At 54.2% G+C, this 17,401-nt stretch overlaps 3 protein-coding genes across 3 annotated transcripts; all 3 read right to left on the reverse strand.

The window, feature by feature from the left end:
• Positions 1-1,240: 1,240 nt before the first annotated feature.
• GLOTRDRAFT_121513 (uncharacterized protein) lies at positions 1,241-3,934 on the reverse strand (the record flags this gene model as incomplete). Its single annotated transcript, XM_007868294.1, has 5 exons — positions 1,241-2,415; positions 2,478-2,749; positions 2,808-3,410; positions 3,485-3,664; positions 3,748-3,934. 5 exons carry the CDS (start codon positions 3,932-3,934, stop codon positions 1,828-1,830), a joined length of 1,830 nt encoding a protein of 609 aa, XP_007866485.1. The 3' UTR covers positions 1,241-1,827.
• Positions 3,935-4,799: 865 nt separating this feature from the next.
• On the reverse strand, positions 4,800-8,437 carry GLOTRDRAFT_93817 (uncharacterized protein; the record flags this gene model as incomplete). The annotated part of the gene is made up of 13 exons (XM_007868295.1): positions 4,800-4,949; positions 5,056-5,216; positions 5,454-5,670; positions 6,016-6,026; positions 6,059-6,098; positions 6,151-6,486; positions 6,611-7,000; positions 7,102-7,386; positions 7,485-7,697; positions 7,907-8,041; positions 8,079-8,180; positions 8,311-8,360; positions 8,398-8,437. The coding sequence occupies 13 exons, from the start codon at positions 8,435-8,437 to the stop codon at positions 4,800-4,802; spliced, it is 2,130 nt and encodes a 709-aa protein (XP_007866486.1).
• A 5,057-nt stretch (positions 8,438-13,494) lies between these two features.
• GLOTRDRAFT_42111 (glycoside hydrolase) lies at positions 13,495-16,023 on the reverse strand (the record flags this gene model as incomplete). The annotated part of the gene is made up of 7 exons (XM_007867929.1): positions 13,495-14,010; positions 14,066-14,552; positions 14,612-14,813; positions 14,877-14,962; positions 15,021-15,139; positions 15,204-15,472; positions 15,519-16,023. The coding sequence occupies 7 exons, from the start codon at positions 16,021-16,023 to the stop codon at positions 13,495-13,497; spliced, it is 2,184 nt and encodes a 727-aa protein (XP_007866120.1).
• Positions 16,024-17,401: the final 1,378 nt, after the last annotated feature.

Raw genomic sequence — 17,401 nt, forward strand, 5'->3', positions numbered from 1 at the left:
TTTTCCGATGGGCAGGCGCACCGCATGGGCACCAGGGTCCTCCACCATAATCGCACTGCAAATCGTGATCTAACGGTAACAGCTTCTCTTGCGACTCGGACGCGGACCTGCCGATGCCCCTCGGCGATTACGAATTTCTTCACAATATGCCTTCCTGTCTTTCCTCGCCGCTGCCATTGTCCAGTCATCTCGGACCCGCTGATAAGATGAGAAACCTGCCAGTCAGAGTTCCAGTCAATGCCCAACGCCCATTGTCAAAAGAACTTGCAAACCGTCGCACCGGTCCATTTCCCCGATTCTCGATACGCGATCAACGCGCACTCGAAGCTCGAGTGAGAAGCGTATCGCCCTCGCTGTTCCTGCAGATCGTCGACACGGGACTATCAGCTTCCGCTACCATCGGTTGTTACGTCTCTGCACGGCTGGTTATGGGACTGACTCGAAGGCAGCCTTGTACCGGAGCAATCGAGTGATGCCAGTGCCTTGTATTTACCCTCGGGCTTCTCGGTCTCAGACTAGCACGTTCCTAGTAAGGTATGCAGAGTACTACACCATCCTAATTCTACCCAAACGAAACCTTGTCCGCCCTCGCTCCTCCGCGGCTTTACGTCCAATGTCGCACAAAGAGACGGTCCATCCATGAGCCGGCCAACCCTCCAAGATCCATCGCCCGCCAAATCTTCAAAATGTCGACGCAGCTACCCATCTTTGTTTCTGTCGCATGGGATATCATTGTTCAATCTCGATACACTCATCCAACGCGTGGCATCAAATCTCCTCCTTCATCGGAATCCCCCCGAGCTCTCCCTCGAACCAGGAAACAATAAGGATATACCTTACACGTACACACGAGTATATCTTTCACAAATCACAGGCTCAGGCTTCAGTGCGGGCATGACGTTAACAAACAACCACAATCCTGGGTTCCTCCAAGTACCCCGTGGGGCCCCCAAAGCGCGCAGTGCCGTCGAGCCTCCTCCCAAACATAGGTACCTCTATCTAAATATAGAATCCCCCTCCCTCTTCCCTCCTCTTCCATCCCCGGCCGTGACCTTAATCCTAACCAAAAGCCGCGAGCCCGAACCCAATCTCACACCACACCATCGGGTGATACCCAGAGGGTCCTGCGTAAGAATAGTCTAGATACCCACAATTCATTGAGATAGAACCAGATACGGAACTACCCATCTCCCCTGGTGGGGGCAGAGCGCGATGATATCAAACGTACGAACGTACTATAGAACGAAGGCCAATCCACCGATTTCTTTATTCTCTTCGTCCTTTCGAGCCAGTATATACAGAACCGCAATGACCATTACGTATTAACTGAGCACCTACTATGTACTAATCCAAGAATAAGATGAAAGCTACGCATAAGCAATACTCGAAAACAAAGGACGTAGGTATGGTTGACGACGACGAACCGTAAGCGCAAGCATGGGCGGCCCCAAAAGTCAAACAAAGTCTAAGCAGAACGCGAAATAAAGCAAAGGTCAATAGCAGTATGAATAGTGAGTACGCAGTAAAGTGGTCGAAAAAGTCCAATCCGACAGATGAGTGAAGTGGATGGTATGCAGTGTGGATGAATTAGGATGAGAAATATGGGTGGTATGAGGTGAGGGTAGTAGTGAGACAGCTATATAAAAAAGGGCTATAGATGATAAGCATGCGCATGCGATGATCAGTGATACAAAAAGCGCGGGCAAAACAACAAGACGATGGAAGATAGACAGAATCAGCACAAGCCAGACAGCAGGAGCATACGACATAGCGAAACATTCCAAAAAATACATTGTTCCTCTTCCGGCCCTTGCATGCCGACGAGCGTTATAGCCTTGTCCCAAGGATGCCCTCCAGATCGTGTGGCGAAGGGTAATTGACTTGAGCAGACCGCGGCGGAGAGAGAATCTTCAATCCCTCGTCCATGAATGCGAAATCAATAGGTGGGATGCCGCGCCCGGTCTTGAGGTCCAAGTCCTCCTGCACAGACAACTGCATCTGTATCTGCGCTTCGGCAAAGCGGTAAGGATACCCACCGCCCGGCCCTTCCCACTCCCCACCAAACTGCTGGTACCCCGGCACTCCAGGACCCGAGAAGGCGTTCATCGCAACAGGATTGGGCGTGAAGACCATATTGGCGGCATTGGAGAACGTAGCATCCACAGGGGTCACCGGTGCAGACCAGTTGGTCGGCATCTCGGGTTTCGCGTCGAGCATCAACGGCGGGAGCAGTATGTTGTTCTCTTGCGATAGCATGAGGTCGGTATGCGACGAGAGCATCTCATCGATAGCCGAAGGGTCGTAATGGAGCTGGTCGGACCCAGACGCAGGGTCGACGTCCATCCCAAAGCTGAATGCAAAGTTGGGGTCGACCTCATCGGAGATGTAGCTCGAAGCCGAGGATGCTGTTGATGGCTGGAAGCACGGCGTATTTCGTCAGCGTCATCCCTAAGCAAGAATATTGCTAGGCCACTTACGCGTCGCTCATCGCGGGGCACCGCCAGTCGAGAGCTAATATTGGTAGGCCAGATACCCGCCCCAATGCCGACATCAGCCGAAGAGTGGTAAACGAACTGATAACGCATGGAGAGCACGGCGATCTTCTCTGAGGCATCTGTGGAAACAGTTGGCTCGATGGACGGTGACCGTGAAAGCAAACGGAGATCCGGCGTCGAGGCGGACGATCCCGCAGAGGATCGGTCGCGCTTGGTCTTGACAATCTCCTGCTTGATTGTGTATTGGGTAGGGTCTAGAGACAAGAGACCGTCAGCTAATTGGTGCTGACAACGCACCATGATAGGACGTACCGGAGCTCTGACACAATCTCTCCCAGAAGAGCGGGACGAGCATGGTACGATACAAATACCTCTCCTTTGCCTCCATAGTCCCATCACCGGAGGGAGGGAGCTTCTCGACCAGTTGAAGGTTGGTGTACTCTCGATGAACCTCGCCCTGTGGCCCGCTGACAACAAATTCGCTGAGATAGCAGTAAGGTGTATCTGCCGCAACTCCCGGACCCGGTAGAGGCCAATGGGAGACGAACGTCAGCGTGTTGTCAATCTGTCTGATGGGTCGTGCAGGCCCGACAGATAGATGATTGAGCAAGTGGCCTGGCGACGGGGTCCGTATGCCAGAGGGTCCTGGTGAGGACGGCGAGACTGGGGATACGGGAGACCTGAGGGTATCGGGTGTCGAGGGCGAGGAGTGTGCCGACGAGGTCGAGATATTAGTAGGAGTGCTGTAGCCGCTGGTGTGTGGCCGGAGGATGGGTATATTGACGATGGTGGTTTCGAACGACCTATCCGAAGGACCCGGGGTATATCCTTTACCGTCCGATTCAATGGAAGAGGGTGAAGAATGCAGGGAGCTGGAGGAGCCAGGTGGATTGCGGTCTGAAAGCAGCTTGAGGACTAATAAATGCGCATATAGTCAGTAAAGGGGAGAGAGTGCAGGTCATGCGTGAGAGAGGCAGAACTGCGCTCACCCTGCTTTCCGCCCCGCGTGTCCCTCAATTGCTGGAGACGGCTCCCGACTTGTTTTGGCGTCCGATGCTTTCCTGTGGTTTTCTTGATATGCTCAGAGATAAACCTATTGCGCATGGGGAAGCGACCGCCGCCTAGGGCAGAGACCCTGAGGCCCTCCGTCTGGCGGTACTTTTGCAGTCCTAGCGTGTAATAATTAGACCAAAGAAGCAGTGACGCGTGTTCGACGCGTCAAAAGTAGGACACATGCCTTCGATGAGGGCACCCTCGAGGTAGGGTGGCCAGACGGCCTCGCTTTTGCCTCTGATGGTTTTCCAGCTTTTGCGACCGTTGACGATGGCATGGAGGGCGCTCTGGGCGAGCTCCTGGGAGTCGGGCTCGACGTCGACGTCGACGTCCACGACGGTGGCGGGGGAGAGGCGGGCGTGGTCGGGCGAGGGTTGGAAGGCCATGGCGGACGCTGTCGGGGACGACGAGGGAGGACCGAGGGCTGGTCGGCATAAAAGCGAGAAGCTGGATGGTATTTCTTATAGGCACTGGGCCGCCACGGGATCGGTGGATCGCCGGAGTGTGAAAATGCAAAGGGTGAGTTCAGTTTCGGGCTGGAAAACGGATCTTCGGTCGAAGCAACGTCAAGAAGAAGCAGCGTCGCCGGACGGTAATTACCTTGCCTCGGTCGGTGCGCCACAGCCACGGAGTCCAGCGCGTTGATTATCATTACGACCCGCGTCTGACCAATAATCGCCTTGTAATCTCCCCGACACGCGTCGTTATGTATTTTCTTGGAAATACAACGCGTAATTAAATCGAGGCCGCCGGGGCCTTTCGAGATTGCAGCCCGAGATGGTCGAATGCGTTTCAGGAAACGCGCCAGCTGAGATCTCGCAGGCCTGCTTCGATCGCTCCTCGGGGGAATCACGATTCAAACGGACTGGCGTGAAGGGCGTCGGCCGCCCCCGGACACATCCCCCGAACCCCCTTCGTTGACGCATCCGCCACGCGCGAGCCTCCCACTGGCGGCAGTTCGAACCACGGCCCTCGTCTTCCAGCGGTGATAGGGCTCTGCTACGCGCCTTCGCCTCGAAATAAACTCTGCGCCAACTCACCACCACCGCGGGGCGCCCCATCGATCCGAATAGCAGAGCCAAAAACCCAACAAGGCCATAGTACTATCCCAAACTCAGCGGCCCTGCCGGGCTCTCAGAGCTCTTTTCGTCATAAAGCAGTCAACAGAATCTCGCGATCTAGCCCCAGAAGCCTCCACCAGCAATCGGGTTCTGATATATTTCCCCACAGACATTAAAGTTTCAAGGTATTTCACTTTCTCACGCCCCGTCGGAGTGCCAACCGCTTTCCAGCGTGCCAGTGGGCCCAACCTACCGCAAACGCCTGTCGATCGTGACGCCTATGGACATCCTCGCGCCTCGTGCACGCGTTCTCTATGCCGAACAGACGCTCGCGACTTCGCTGGGTTCAGAAAACATATACGGCAGCGGGGGCTATAACGCGCGAATATCCACCACTGACTCGTTCCCTATCAGACAATATTGGCGGGCGCGGGGACCCGACCGACCGACGTCTGCTGCTCGCGATTAATGAGCGTCCCCGGTGACAGCGCCAACCATCGGTGCGGCGGGCACGGATAAGGAGATGTGAGCATCACCGCGCCCGGTATAACGCCTAGTCGCTCTTTCGGGAAACCCAGTCCCAAGCCGTCCTCCCGGGCATGCTCAGCTCAGAATCGTCATATTCGTCCTCTGACTATGCTGGGGCGTAAATCTTGTGATGAATCAGCATGCGCAATACATGCTGAAGACCACAGGTCCTTCCGCTTCTCCTCAACCCCGCGGAGCGATGCGTTGATTGCAGCGTCTATCCTACTGCACTGCATGAGAAGACACGGCGCTGGTTTTGGTTCTCTACAAAATCGCATCGCATTAATCATGCGAACCGTCGGTGGTCGATGCGCACCGACCCAGGTGAGAGCGGAACAGGTTGCGGCACCGTTCCGCTCTCGATGCAATTCACTGTAGACGATGTATGCCACATGCCGCCGCTCCCGCACTGGGACGGTCGTCTTTGTGGCCCGAAAATATGACAGACGCTGCGTGATTGCTATGCACCGCTCGGCGCTTGGTCTAACGCTGCCCACGCTCAAGCAAACAGTCTGTTCATCATACAAATACACCTGCATATGCAACACGATTGAACACGAGCGGCAAACACGGAAAAGAACATACGAACGCTTCTGGCAGGCGCCCCGCCACGGATAATCGCGAATCTGACAAAGTTGGCTTATCTAAGCGACGCTAACCTTCTTCATAATGAAAGAAGCGCGGAATCGTCGGCCCGCCCCCTCGGGAAGCCCGAGATCATGGTTCGCCTTCGTTTATGATCTTACCGTGGCTGGGATAACGGCACATCCATCGATAGCAAAGTACATGGCAGCCTAGCCAACTACTCCCCAGGAATAATAGCGCGAACGGCATCGCGTAATAGTCTTATTTTCTGAACATCTCTTCGGGCAACGAACCTCCACTAAACCTTCGATAGAAATAAGGAAACGATATACTTACTCTGGGAGATGACAGCGACGGCAAAGCCGGCATCGACGCGCTACTGACGGGGCAATCGACCTCGTACGCGCGATCTCCTTACTTCACCCGACCTTCCAGCCACGAGAAGCACGGTATATCCAAGTGTAATACACTGGAGTCTGGAGAGCTTTCCCCCGCTCCCTCTCGTCTCCAGAGCCTTGGGACCCGAAACGGACAACAAAGGGCATCGCGCACCTCAAAACGTGTTTCTCTGACCAAGTGGAGCGGAAGCCGTTGACTAGCTCAAACCCCGATAGTGACTTTAGGCACTCCTTACCACGTTTTCGTGGAGGGAGGTATAAACTCTCCGCGGAACTCGAGTGACCGGGAAAGAACGACCCCGCCAGAGCGATGGTATCCATGTGGCTTTGTGGTGGCGAGACGGGCCTCGTGGGAAACCCGCAGTCCTGGTGGCACGGAATCGAAGAGACACGAGGCTATCGACCACTGATCTCCCCTTTGGCTTTGTGGGTGCGCACACCGGGCATCATGTCAGCCTGGATTGTCGTCACAAAAGGGCGATGCGCCTACCCCGCGGCCGGCGTCCACTCGCACGTCGTCCACAATCATGATCTTTGTCAATCGAAGGTGCCTGCCTGGATCTCTGACAGGAGGAACGGAAGCCGGAAATGAGGCTACCGACCGCATTCGGGTCCTCCAGGCCAGCAGCCGCTGCACGGTCCCGCTCGCACTGACTCTGCTGATAGGATATGTCCGAGGCAGCAGGCTCGCATGGAAGATAATACTGTCAACGGGCCTGATGGGTTTCCTGCTGCGGGGGGATGCTCGGGGCTGCAAATGCCTGCATTGCTGCGCACCCCGCTCGGCGGTGCCTCGAATGTCGACGTGCCACAAGCGCATCGGACAGAGGTTAGAGAGGGCAGGTGAAGGGCGCCCATGCATAGTATCGCGTACCGGGACCTGTAGACGGTGATTACTAGAACACCGCCAGAGTCGGGAATCATGAAGCGAGATAGGGGGGAGCGGGCTCAGATACGACGGCGGGGTGCCACAAGACAGACAAGTATGGAGCCTGCCCGGACACAGCCGCTGTAATAGGAGAGCGTCCTGAGAGCGGCTTCCCCGTTCTCTTCCTGAGTCGCAAACGTATTCAGAACGAGACAGGTCCTTGATGATGGGATCCAAGGTGATGTATTCTGCCCGAGGAGAGTGCTGCCGGCAGCTGCGGAGAACGCGGCTTGCCTGGAACCTGCTCGTGGTGAGTTAGAGCTCGTCTTCCCGTAGACGCCAACCGCGAATGTCAAGAGGCGGCGGTGACGGGACAGATAGGCACCTCCAAAGACATTCTGAGCGATAGACAGGGAATTCCGTGGCGGCATTGGAGAGCACGTTCGTCGTCCTGAGCCACGAATTCCATGAGTAAAGTATAGGTACTCATACTTACTGAGAGGAGATTTGCTGCGGTCGTCATACGGATCCACAGTATTGCGGAGACATAGGAAAGACAAGCCACCATCAGGAGCCAAAAAATTTCAGTCGCTGAATTTGAGCCAGGATCCAGGCATAAAGAGGCACGGGCCAGCCCCATGGGCTCCTTCACAACATCGAACCCGACTTTCCACGGCAATAGAGGAGGGTGTTGTCTAAGCTGTCTCATCTGGTATAGAAGACACGGTGTAGCTCGAAAGACGGCCAAGTTGACGGAAAGTGCGTACGCCGCTCCTCTGGATGTACGAGCTGCAGATCCATTCTGAAACAGCCGCCCTCCCCGGAAGACTTGGACAGGTGTCGTGTCTTGAAGTGAAGAACGAACCGCCAGGCGCAGTTAGAAAAAGTTAAAAACGGCGAAGAAAGAGAGCTGCTTACCTTGGCGGACAGTATCAGCAACCTTCGGTCGTCGCAAATCCACCGACCATATGGTAATTCAATAGGAGATAGTAGAGTAAGCAAGGTGACAGCCCAGCTAGACCCGACAGTCGCAAAACTGCTGCTGTAAGGCGACTGTTGACAGAGCATTTACTGCTTTATTGTGGCTCACCGTCGCAACACTGTGGACTAGGAAGGAATCTTCGTTACGCTCCACAGAAATTGTCCTAGGGTTATCTGACCCCATCTCGTTAACGGGAACCCAAACGGCTCGCTGTAGACACATCGTTGTTGTTTTAATCCGTTCACCAATGAGCATCTCATCGTCATCGCCAGTTGTAGAATAATGGACATGCGAGACACCCAAGCAGAGCATCAAAATCAGCTAACTTTCCCCGCTTTACTTGAGATGCGCTAAGGCACAACTGAAGGGCTCGAGGAAGATATAGTCTTACTAAGGAGCCCGCATATCAAGAGCCACATGGACGTACCGAGCAGGATCTCCTGGGATACGGATGCTACGTGATGCATCTGACGGCTTATTCGGCTCAAGATACCATGGGATATATTCGGTCGATAAATCTAGCAAATGCACCTACAAAGTAGTGGAGGCGGCCCAACCTCGGGCAGAGCCTGAAATAAGCGGATGCAGTAGACAGAGTGGAGTTAAGAGTGAGTTGACATTGCGCAGTCGGGGAGCAGATATTGCAGTGGGCACACAGTGGCGGTCTGAATAAAAAGATACGACCCAGAGCGCCCTGGTGATACTTCATTGAACTGCTGCACCCTCAGGTAGGACTCACCACGAATACAGATTAAAGACAACCCTGAGGGCATTCACGCAGCCACCGATGGAGATCTTCAGAGCTATCAGTATCAAACCATCGCGACAGCTCCCGGAAATTGTCGACTTACCTGAGTGTAGATATAGAGTTACCCCCTGCTATCCTTACACTGTCGTTAATATCGACCGGGATGCTATACGCATGCGTACCTTCTGTATACGGAGTCTTCAAGCGACTTGCGTGGGGCTTTGGATAACTTGTCTTCTAGCACACCGAAGCGTGGTATCACCGGGCAAACCTTGACCCTGGCATATCACCGCCAAGGCCGAGACAACCACGCGCAACACACCAAAATGCTATTTTCGCCAGGAGACCACCTGCCTCTGCTGGCTGCTCTGTGCCGGGAGTAGAACTTTTGGAATCCACTGCTGAGACTACAGTTGCTATATGTCGAAAAGTGGCACAGATTCAAGTTGTAGATACTGCTCGATGTGTGGCGTAACCATAAGTCACGGTGTATGACGAAGAGAGGTGTGTGGGCGCGAATACCCTAATTTGGTAAATGTGGCATCTACCACGGTTTCACAACTACAATCCACAATTGCAGCGCGATGGACTCGAAAGTGATTCACTAATTAGGTTTATGTCAGTCTTTACAGCCCAAGCTTCGTTCCGTCTCAACTCTGCACTCTGCCGTCGGCTCTGCCAGTGCCGCCTCTGCGTCGCTGCAAAGCGCTCGAGTACTCAGGCTAGTGAGCGCCTGTCTTATCGTAGTTATATCGGTGCAAAGGCCGCGACGTTCAGCCCCTCCTCATGTTGCAGATCCGCGAATACGAAGCGCGGCACCAGCTGTACTATTCTATGTTCGGGAAGGACGGAAGACAAATTTCGATCTCACGATTCATCCATGGCCAAAACAGCAACCAATCCGTGCCCCAGCTTTAAGATAATTGTCGGTTTGAACCTCCATGCAGAGTAACAGAAGTCGTTTTACCAGAGAAGCTAGTGTCTTCTCTTGAGACGACACTGTTCGAAGCACGTTTGAATGGGAACGCAATATCTCAGGGCTATAACCAAATACCGCATTCACATCCGCAGCACCTAAAGGTGGTCAGGAAGGAGAAATGCAATATATCAGCGATTGCGCGCAGGACATATTCTGCAGTTCTCTGACCATCCGTATTCTTCCTTTGATAGATGAGCCGAGGTAGGCAGAAGACAGAACGGTGCAGTTGAAAATAGCGGGCGGACCCAAGGAAACGGTGACGCTTGAACGCCAGTCGGATTGATCGTGGAAGTGCCAGTGATCGCTGGCTTTTACTAGGCACGTCAATGGGCGTTTTGTGAACTTCAGCGCTGCTTCGTCTGAGCCAGTCCACCTGTACTCGTGGCCATTATCGTCCAACAAGGTGTGCATGATATGTGGTAAGGCACTCTGGCCCTTTCATTGACGTCGTTCATCGAACACAACCATGAGTGGCAGGCCTTGTCCCTGCATCACATCTTACCACGGGCACCAAGAGAAATCCTGCTCGAACGCTCACCTCGTGCAGAACTTGTACAGGTCCTGTAAAGGATCTATTGAGGCACTCCTGACGCTATTAAAAGCCACGAGCAGACACCGCGAGACGAGAAGCGGAAAGCGGGAAGCGGAGTACTCTCGGATCGAGTCCTAACGTTATAGCATCAAAGATCTCTGAGCGTTACGGCAGGCCACACAACTGGGCGTATCACAGATCCTGATTCCTGAGGCTTTCTGGAAATTCAGCAGGGTGGAAATTCGGGCGCGATGTAGAAACGAACAAAGTCTGCACAGCGGGGATATAACGACAGTCCAACATAACGCGACGACATCGTGGAATTGAGGCGGCCCCTATACGATAATTGACAGTCATTGTACGTGACCAGCCTCTGCACATCAATGAATGACGCATCGTTCGGTTGAGGACTTGCCCTTGCCTCATTCGCTGTGGCGAGGCCTGGCTGTCTCGATAGAAGGCAAGGTGTAAGTGCCAAACCTGGAGCACGAACACGGAACGGGGGACATCCTGATGATGATTGAGAAGCAAATTAAATCGAAACAGGCATCGACGAAGGTAAATTACCGAGTCAGTATCGTAGGCCAAACTCTCTGCGCCCGACATTCGGCAACCTCGCCATGCGTCTGGAGGACCGGAGTGCCATTGAGCTCCCACCAGGAAGGAAGACTATATCAGTAGAACTAACCTGCCGAAGGTTTCCAAACCCTCCAAGTCAATAGATGGAAGACAAAGCAGTCATGAGTTAGCAGCGGCAGCCGGTTTTGATGGATACAGCTGGTAGGCGATTCCACGCGGGAAGTAAGAAATTACTAAGTGCCGATTCTTTTCTACCCTACAAGTCTGGCGATCAGACCAGCGGTCACTAGAAAGACAAAAGAACACGGACCCGGACCATCCAGCTCGTGGGCTGCTGTCTCTTGTCCCCGTATGGATGTGGACTGATATGTGAGAACGTCGTGAATGGTGACTTCGGAGGTACAAGGCAGAGTCCTATAGGCACTGCGTATCGACGACAGCCTGGAGCAGCGGGCAACAGATACCAAGTTCGGAAGGCAATAATGGGATGATGCGTAATACCATTTTAAGTGAAAATTTGGGAGCATAATATTCTTGATTTTGCGGCCGATAATTTGCAAGCTCCAGAGAGTGCCCAGGCGTCGTGTACGTCGGTGTGAGGTGATGGACTACTGACGCTGACGTATGAGTACTCCGCGGGTCTACCGCGGGCTGGTTGGATTCAAATCGCCATCATATTCGACCTTGTCATTACCTCCGATGACCTCTTGGAGCGCTGCTAACGATGATACTGCGCCGAATCGGCTGCTCCCCGTCGAAACCGGACCCAGAGATACTAGAGGCGAGGTGGGATCGTGACAAAGTAAGGAGGAAGCAGGCGAGACTTCCATGCGTGACGACGGCAGAAACCCGCTTATCGACGATGGGCGTGGTAGTCGGTCAGGACGGCATCCTCGCTGTAAGTTACCATAGCTAGGGATCTGCTGTACAGCGACGAGGTCGGAACGGTCAAAAGAGGGGCTGAGATTGCTAGACTGATTGCACACGGCGGCGAGACAGGCGTCACGGTTCGTTTTACGAACAAGAAATTTGACATAATTGCTGAGAGGAAGCCTCGGTGGGAAGTATCACATCCAGATGTGGCATTGACATGGCCGCTTGGTTCCTTCCGCATCGGCGGATACCAGCCATGTTTTCCATGAGTGTGGATCTGTCAAGACCCTGGACGATGAGCATCAAGGAGAAGGAAATTTTATGGGCAGCTTCCCTGAAGATTTAGGCAGTGCGTCTGACTGTGTAGAGTGGAGCCACCGCTCGAAGAACCAGACTTCTGGTTACTTACGTGCACAGAAATTCAGAAGGGGCCATGCTTCGGTTTAGGGTGAGTCCACGGACGGTCCCCCGTTCCAAATTACACATGTTCGGCCAGGTGAGCGGATCCGGAGGGTCGGCGACCTTATCTTGCTTGGGTCATGAACTGAGCGCTTGCGTTTCACCTCCCCACGTACGCAAGCGACGGTCAGGAAAGCACCGCCGTCCCGAAGCTAGCATTGCCTCCCTCATGGCCTGCTAGGATCATGGTCAGCTTGCTATGTTCTAGCACAGACGCGGCCGACTCCATGGTGCAAGAACAGAGGTGTGCCCGGCTATAAGGCAGCCTTCAAATGTGGTCAATGCGTTAAGGAATGCGGCGGCGAACGGGAATCAGCAAGTAGTAGAAGGCCCTGTGCTGCTAGTCAACAAGGTCAGTCCCTGATTCTACTTCATCAGACATCATAACGATCACCGTCATTATATTTTCATGAAGCCCGTCAAGGCTATGATATATTGCACTCTTTCGTGGCTTGCCGAACATGAACAAACGAGCGCCTCAATCCGGTTGGCCGATGGACAACTCGCACCGAATTACTTGCGTCCACACTGCTCCGGAGGCGAATTTTGCGCTGTGGCGCGGTTGTGTCCACGCGCCGTCGCGGGCTCGATTGCATCTGGACCGTCCAATCCGCGAGTTCATTTGCTTTGTCCTGCCTACGAAGGCTCCGAAGCAGCACGGCCACTGCCATGGAGTACTGGAGAACGATCTTTCCCTACGCCGAACATGGGGTCAGTCTTGCATATGCATATTCACAAGTTTGATGGCATTCTCGCAACCTTTTCGCCCTCAACAACTTTCTAATAGCCTCTTAATCCGGAATTTCCCTAACCTTGCTGAGCGCAGCATCGGCCTCAGTGCGCATGCGACCGGTATGTTCGACCGTTCGGTCCTGATCAGCACTCTGGATACGGTCTTGAGGGCGCAGTTTTGCACGAATCGTCAAGGTACATTGCATCCAGTCAGCGAAGGGCAACGTTGAAAGGTCTAGCAAACCTGGATTCAGATGTTCCTGCTTCGCCCACGCGGAGGCAGCTCTAGCGTCGCAATAAGACACTCGTCTCAGGGTCGCCGGTGCCGGACCATCTCGTACCTGACCGGTTCCTAACCAGCGCCACCACTACAATATCCCACTCGCGTAACGATATATGAATGCTCTAGGAAACATACAGACGTGTATTATAAGTTAGGGTCCTATTGGCTCATAGTACGGACTCCCGAAAGCCCGGAGAGCCAGTAAGGCCTGTCTCAAACGCCAGACAGATCTGGGTCGCATATCCAGCAACACTAAATGATATGATGTGTTTGTCCGATGCTAAGGAGCGGAAAGGTATCATAGGTAACTCATCCCCAAAGAAAACCGTATGTCCGCCCTCATGGCCTAGGCGCAACAGTGACAATTGCCTCAGCTGCGCCCCCACCCGTACACACCGCAGTCGGCATCGGGGCATTCGCCGCGCTCCAAGGATTCAAGTACGTGCACCCCTCAATCGCCGTCGGTGCCGCGCCCGTGTCGCTGGCATCATACCATCCATCACCCTCCGACACCGTAATCTTATTCGTGAACGTCGGCATCGACAGCGTAACGACCGAGCCGGTGCTCGTATATACCGGCAGCAGCGACACGCCGTTCGGGTCGGGTATGCCTGAGAGCGACGGCGGCGGGTATTGCGAGAACGAAGCTAGTGCAGTGGCGGCGATGGTTCCGGCGCCTGAGCCACCAGTCTGCCATGACTGGAAGGAACCATTGAAGACGGGCCCGCTGACAGACAGAGAGGCGCAAGTGCCGACTGCTTCTCGAGGATCAGTTGGTATCCAACCGCCCTCAAGGCCGAGCTGGTAGGACCACAAAGGTGCTTGCACAGTGTTGGTCGTGGAGGAATTGCCAATCTACAGTCACACATGTCAGTAACGGCATCCTATATCTCCGAACCATATGACCGACCTTCCACGTCCAAAAGAACCAATTCTGCAACGCATCCATGGTAGCCATCGCAAACATCTTCAAGCCATCCTTCATCGTCTGGTTCCACTGACTCGCATCCTCAAAGATACTACAATCGCCCACATACTTCGGCGCAATGTTCACACCCTCTACGAACAAACCACAATCATTATATCCGACACTCCACTCGCCCGCTACGGTAACGCCAAAGGCTTCCTGGCTCTGGTTCATATTGGGACCCCAGCCATTGCACGCCTGCTGAGGCCAGACGCCGCCGACATTCGGGTCAGTGGTGGCGATGGGCGCGTTGTTCGGAGCGCCGTCGAATGCGAAATACGGGTGAGTGTCGAGGATGATGCGGTCAGACCCGGGGAGGAAATCAGCCCAGGCATTGTCGGCAATGAAACCATCGTGAATAGCGATGTAAGGCCCGTTGCCGGCACCATAACCTGCAAGTCCTCTGATCATGTCGTGGGCCTGCAGATAGCTGCATTCTGCCATCAGCCCAAGCGTCTTTTGCCGTACATGTTAACCGAGATTACTTACAACCGCGTCAAAGTGTCCTGGCCGATCTGTGTGAGCAGTGGCTCGTTCACGATCCCAAATATCGGCACGACGTTCTTGTACTCGGGTTGCGAGATGAACTCTGCGATGATCCTGATGTAATCCATCGTCCGCTGGGCGTTGGCAATACCCATCACGCCGAATAAAAAGTTGACTTCGCCAAATCTTCCGGAATGGTTGTACCCTGTATAACGACCCGTCAGAAAGATGATACAAATTGCTCCAGCTGCCAGATGCTCTTGCTAACCATTCTGGGACCCAGGAACCGTGTGAAGGTCAAGGTAGATCCTCAAACCGTACTTTCTTGCCCATTCGAACATACGCAGTATATACCTTGTAGCAAAGCCCATCAATGATCAAATCTATCACCTGAGCACGCTGGCAAACTTACTTCCACGCAACACCCTCAAGGAACGGTTCGCCCTCCCATGTCTCGATGGCCCAGTACGGGATGGGCACGCGGATCCAATTCAGACCTGCGCCCGCGATCTGCGCGAAGTCCTCTTCGGTCTGCACATCAAACCAAGAATCAGCAATCACGCCCATCGGATACTTGGCTGTCGAGCAGTCTCACAATGAACGTGTTATAATGTTCTTCGATCTGGCCAATACCCCCACCCTCGCTGGTATCGTTCCGCATCGCCTCGCTCAGGGTCCACTCGTCGATCGCGCCGGGGTACTTCTGGTACAGTGCGGGCGTGATGAACGGCTCGAGAACAAACCACCCGCCAAGGTTGACACCATACAACTTATCCTGGCCCCATGTCCAACTGGTGTTGAGTGGTGGAGTCCAAGAGTTCGGGTACGCGTTGTCATTGAAGGGGTCATTTGGATCATACACCCCTGGATTGCATGAGTGCAGGACGATAAACAGAGGAAGCACACTCACAAATGCCTCCATACGGATTCTTGTATGTGAATGTACCATTCGGCGTGACAATCTGACTGCCGTCCCCACCAGTCGTGGCGCCATTTGGACTTTCCGGATTCCCCTTCGCAGGCTTCCCGCTTCCGCCAGAGCCCCCGCTCCCACCATCTTTCTTATCAGCAACCAGCACCACGGGCAAGACAATTACTAGTACGATGGCCGCGATCGCGAATAGTGACAAGGGAATGATCCACCTCAGCCTTCTCCGCCAGACGGCCCTCCTGTCCGGGGGCGCAACACCTGCCTCCTTCGCGGCCACGCCGTCAGCAGCAGCAGCCAGAGCCGCGTTGGAGGTAGCAGCAGAACCTGCTCCTGATGCTGCTTTTTCGTCGGCCAAGAGCGCGCCGCTCTCCGCAGGCGTGCCGGGTGCCCCGTTGAAGCCCAGCGGCGTGGCGGCGTACGAGTCTCGTGGGGTGCCTATCGTCGGTTGAATGGAGGGTGCGCTGTTGTTGGGACCGGAAGACATGAAGGGCGCCTGCGGGGGCTGGGGGGCGGGCTCGTTCTCCAACGACGCGCTGACGGAGTGGTCCTGCGCAGGCACCTCTCCCGCAGGTGTGGTCGGCGCCGTCGTGAAGGGGTCGGGGGTGGGTAGGGGCGGATGTTCCTCCGACATGGTGGGACGAGGGCAGGACGGGAGGGGTTAGGCTGTGATAAACAAGGGGTTGAGTATATTAAGAGCACAACGCGAGGAATCGAAGTCACGCGAGAAGGAGCGAAAGAAGGGTCGCACGGGGCAGACTACAGCCGCGCTATACTTAACACCAGCGCACGGTTGGGTACCACGTTTCAACGTTGCGCAGTCAGCAAGGAACGGCGCTGGCGTAGGAGAAAGCAGAAAGGAGAGGAATGTAGTGGACACTGCGCAAGCAAGCTTATGATGGGCGTGACGGACCCCCGAACTGATACACCTCGCTTGCACTCTGCCAAATCCAGGAAATTCCAGGGCAACTCGCCTCCTCATATTCCGTCAAAGTGGGGTATCTCCGTCCTTACCAGACACGAACGAGCCAGCAAGCATTCATAAGTCCACCTCTCAGCAGTCATGCAGCATAAACCGGCGGAACATGTGCAACATGGCGTCCACCCGCCGACCTCCAGTCCCATCAAATCTCGCTTGTGTGCGCCACGACACGAAGATGAAGTCTCGCTCACCTGGATCTGGCAGATTCCCGATTTCTCCAGAGTCAAAACCGAGACCGTGCTGAGGGACAGCTCGATAACGTCGCCGTCGCCGTCGTCGTCGTCGAGGGAAAGACAGCGCGCAAGGCACTTTCAGCACAAGCATTTTATGCACAACAGTCGAGTAAACAATGACGTCCTGCCTTCCTGCCTTCGGGATAGGACCCCGGACTCTGAGCCAATTGTAATAGTGGCATTCATCAGCAAAACGGCGGATATCGCTAAGTCGATATAAGTACAAATTAAGGCCTACAATGGGTAATACAGGAATCCTTGATCCATGGGGGCCCCCTTTCGGGATTAAGCACCGCTACCTTAGTACAGACTTAAGTTGCGTCAGACCTCAGCGTGCAATCTATCAAGTGCATCAAGTCATGCCCGCATAAGGCCTCAGACCGGCTAAGGGCTAAGTTACGGAGCATTTTACACCCAAGTTGAGACTAAGGGTATAATATTGATAGCAGGCCTCGTGCTGACTTGAAGGACTCAGACCAGGTAAGGGCCTAAGAGTACCATATGATCCATTACTCATTAACAAGAGTTGTATCCTAAAGTAAACTAGAGACCTGCTCAACAAACAGCGAGAAACAGCAGACACATAGGGAAGGCTGGGCATATGGGCATAGCGGAGAGAGCAACAGAGAAGATCCCAAGGTGCATTACGG

The sequence above is a fragment of the Gloeophyllum trabeum genome (genome assembly GCF_000344685.1).
Source record: "Gloeophyllum trabeum ATCC 11539 unplaced genomic scaffold GLOTRscaffold_00007, whole genome shotgun sequence".
In the NCBI taxonomy this organism is placed as follows: Eukaryota; Fungi; Basidiomycota; class Agaricomycetes; order Gloeophyllales; family Gloeophyllaceae; genus Gloeophyllum; species Gloeophyllum trabeum.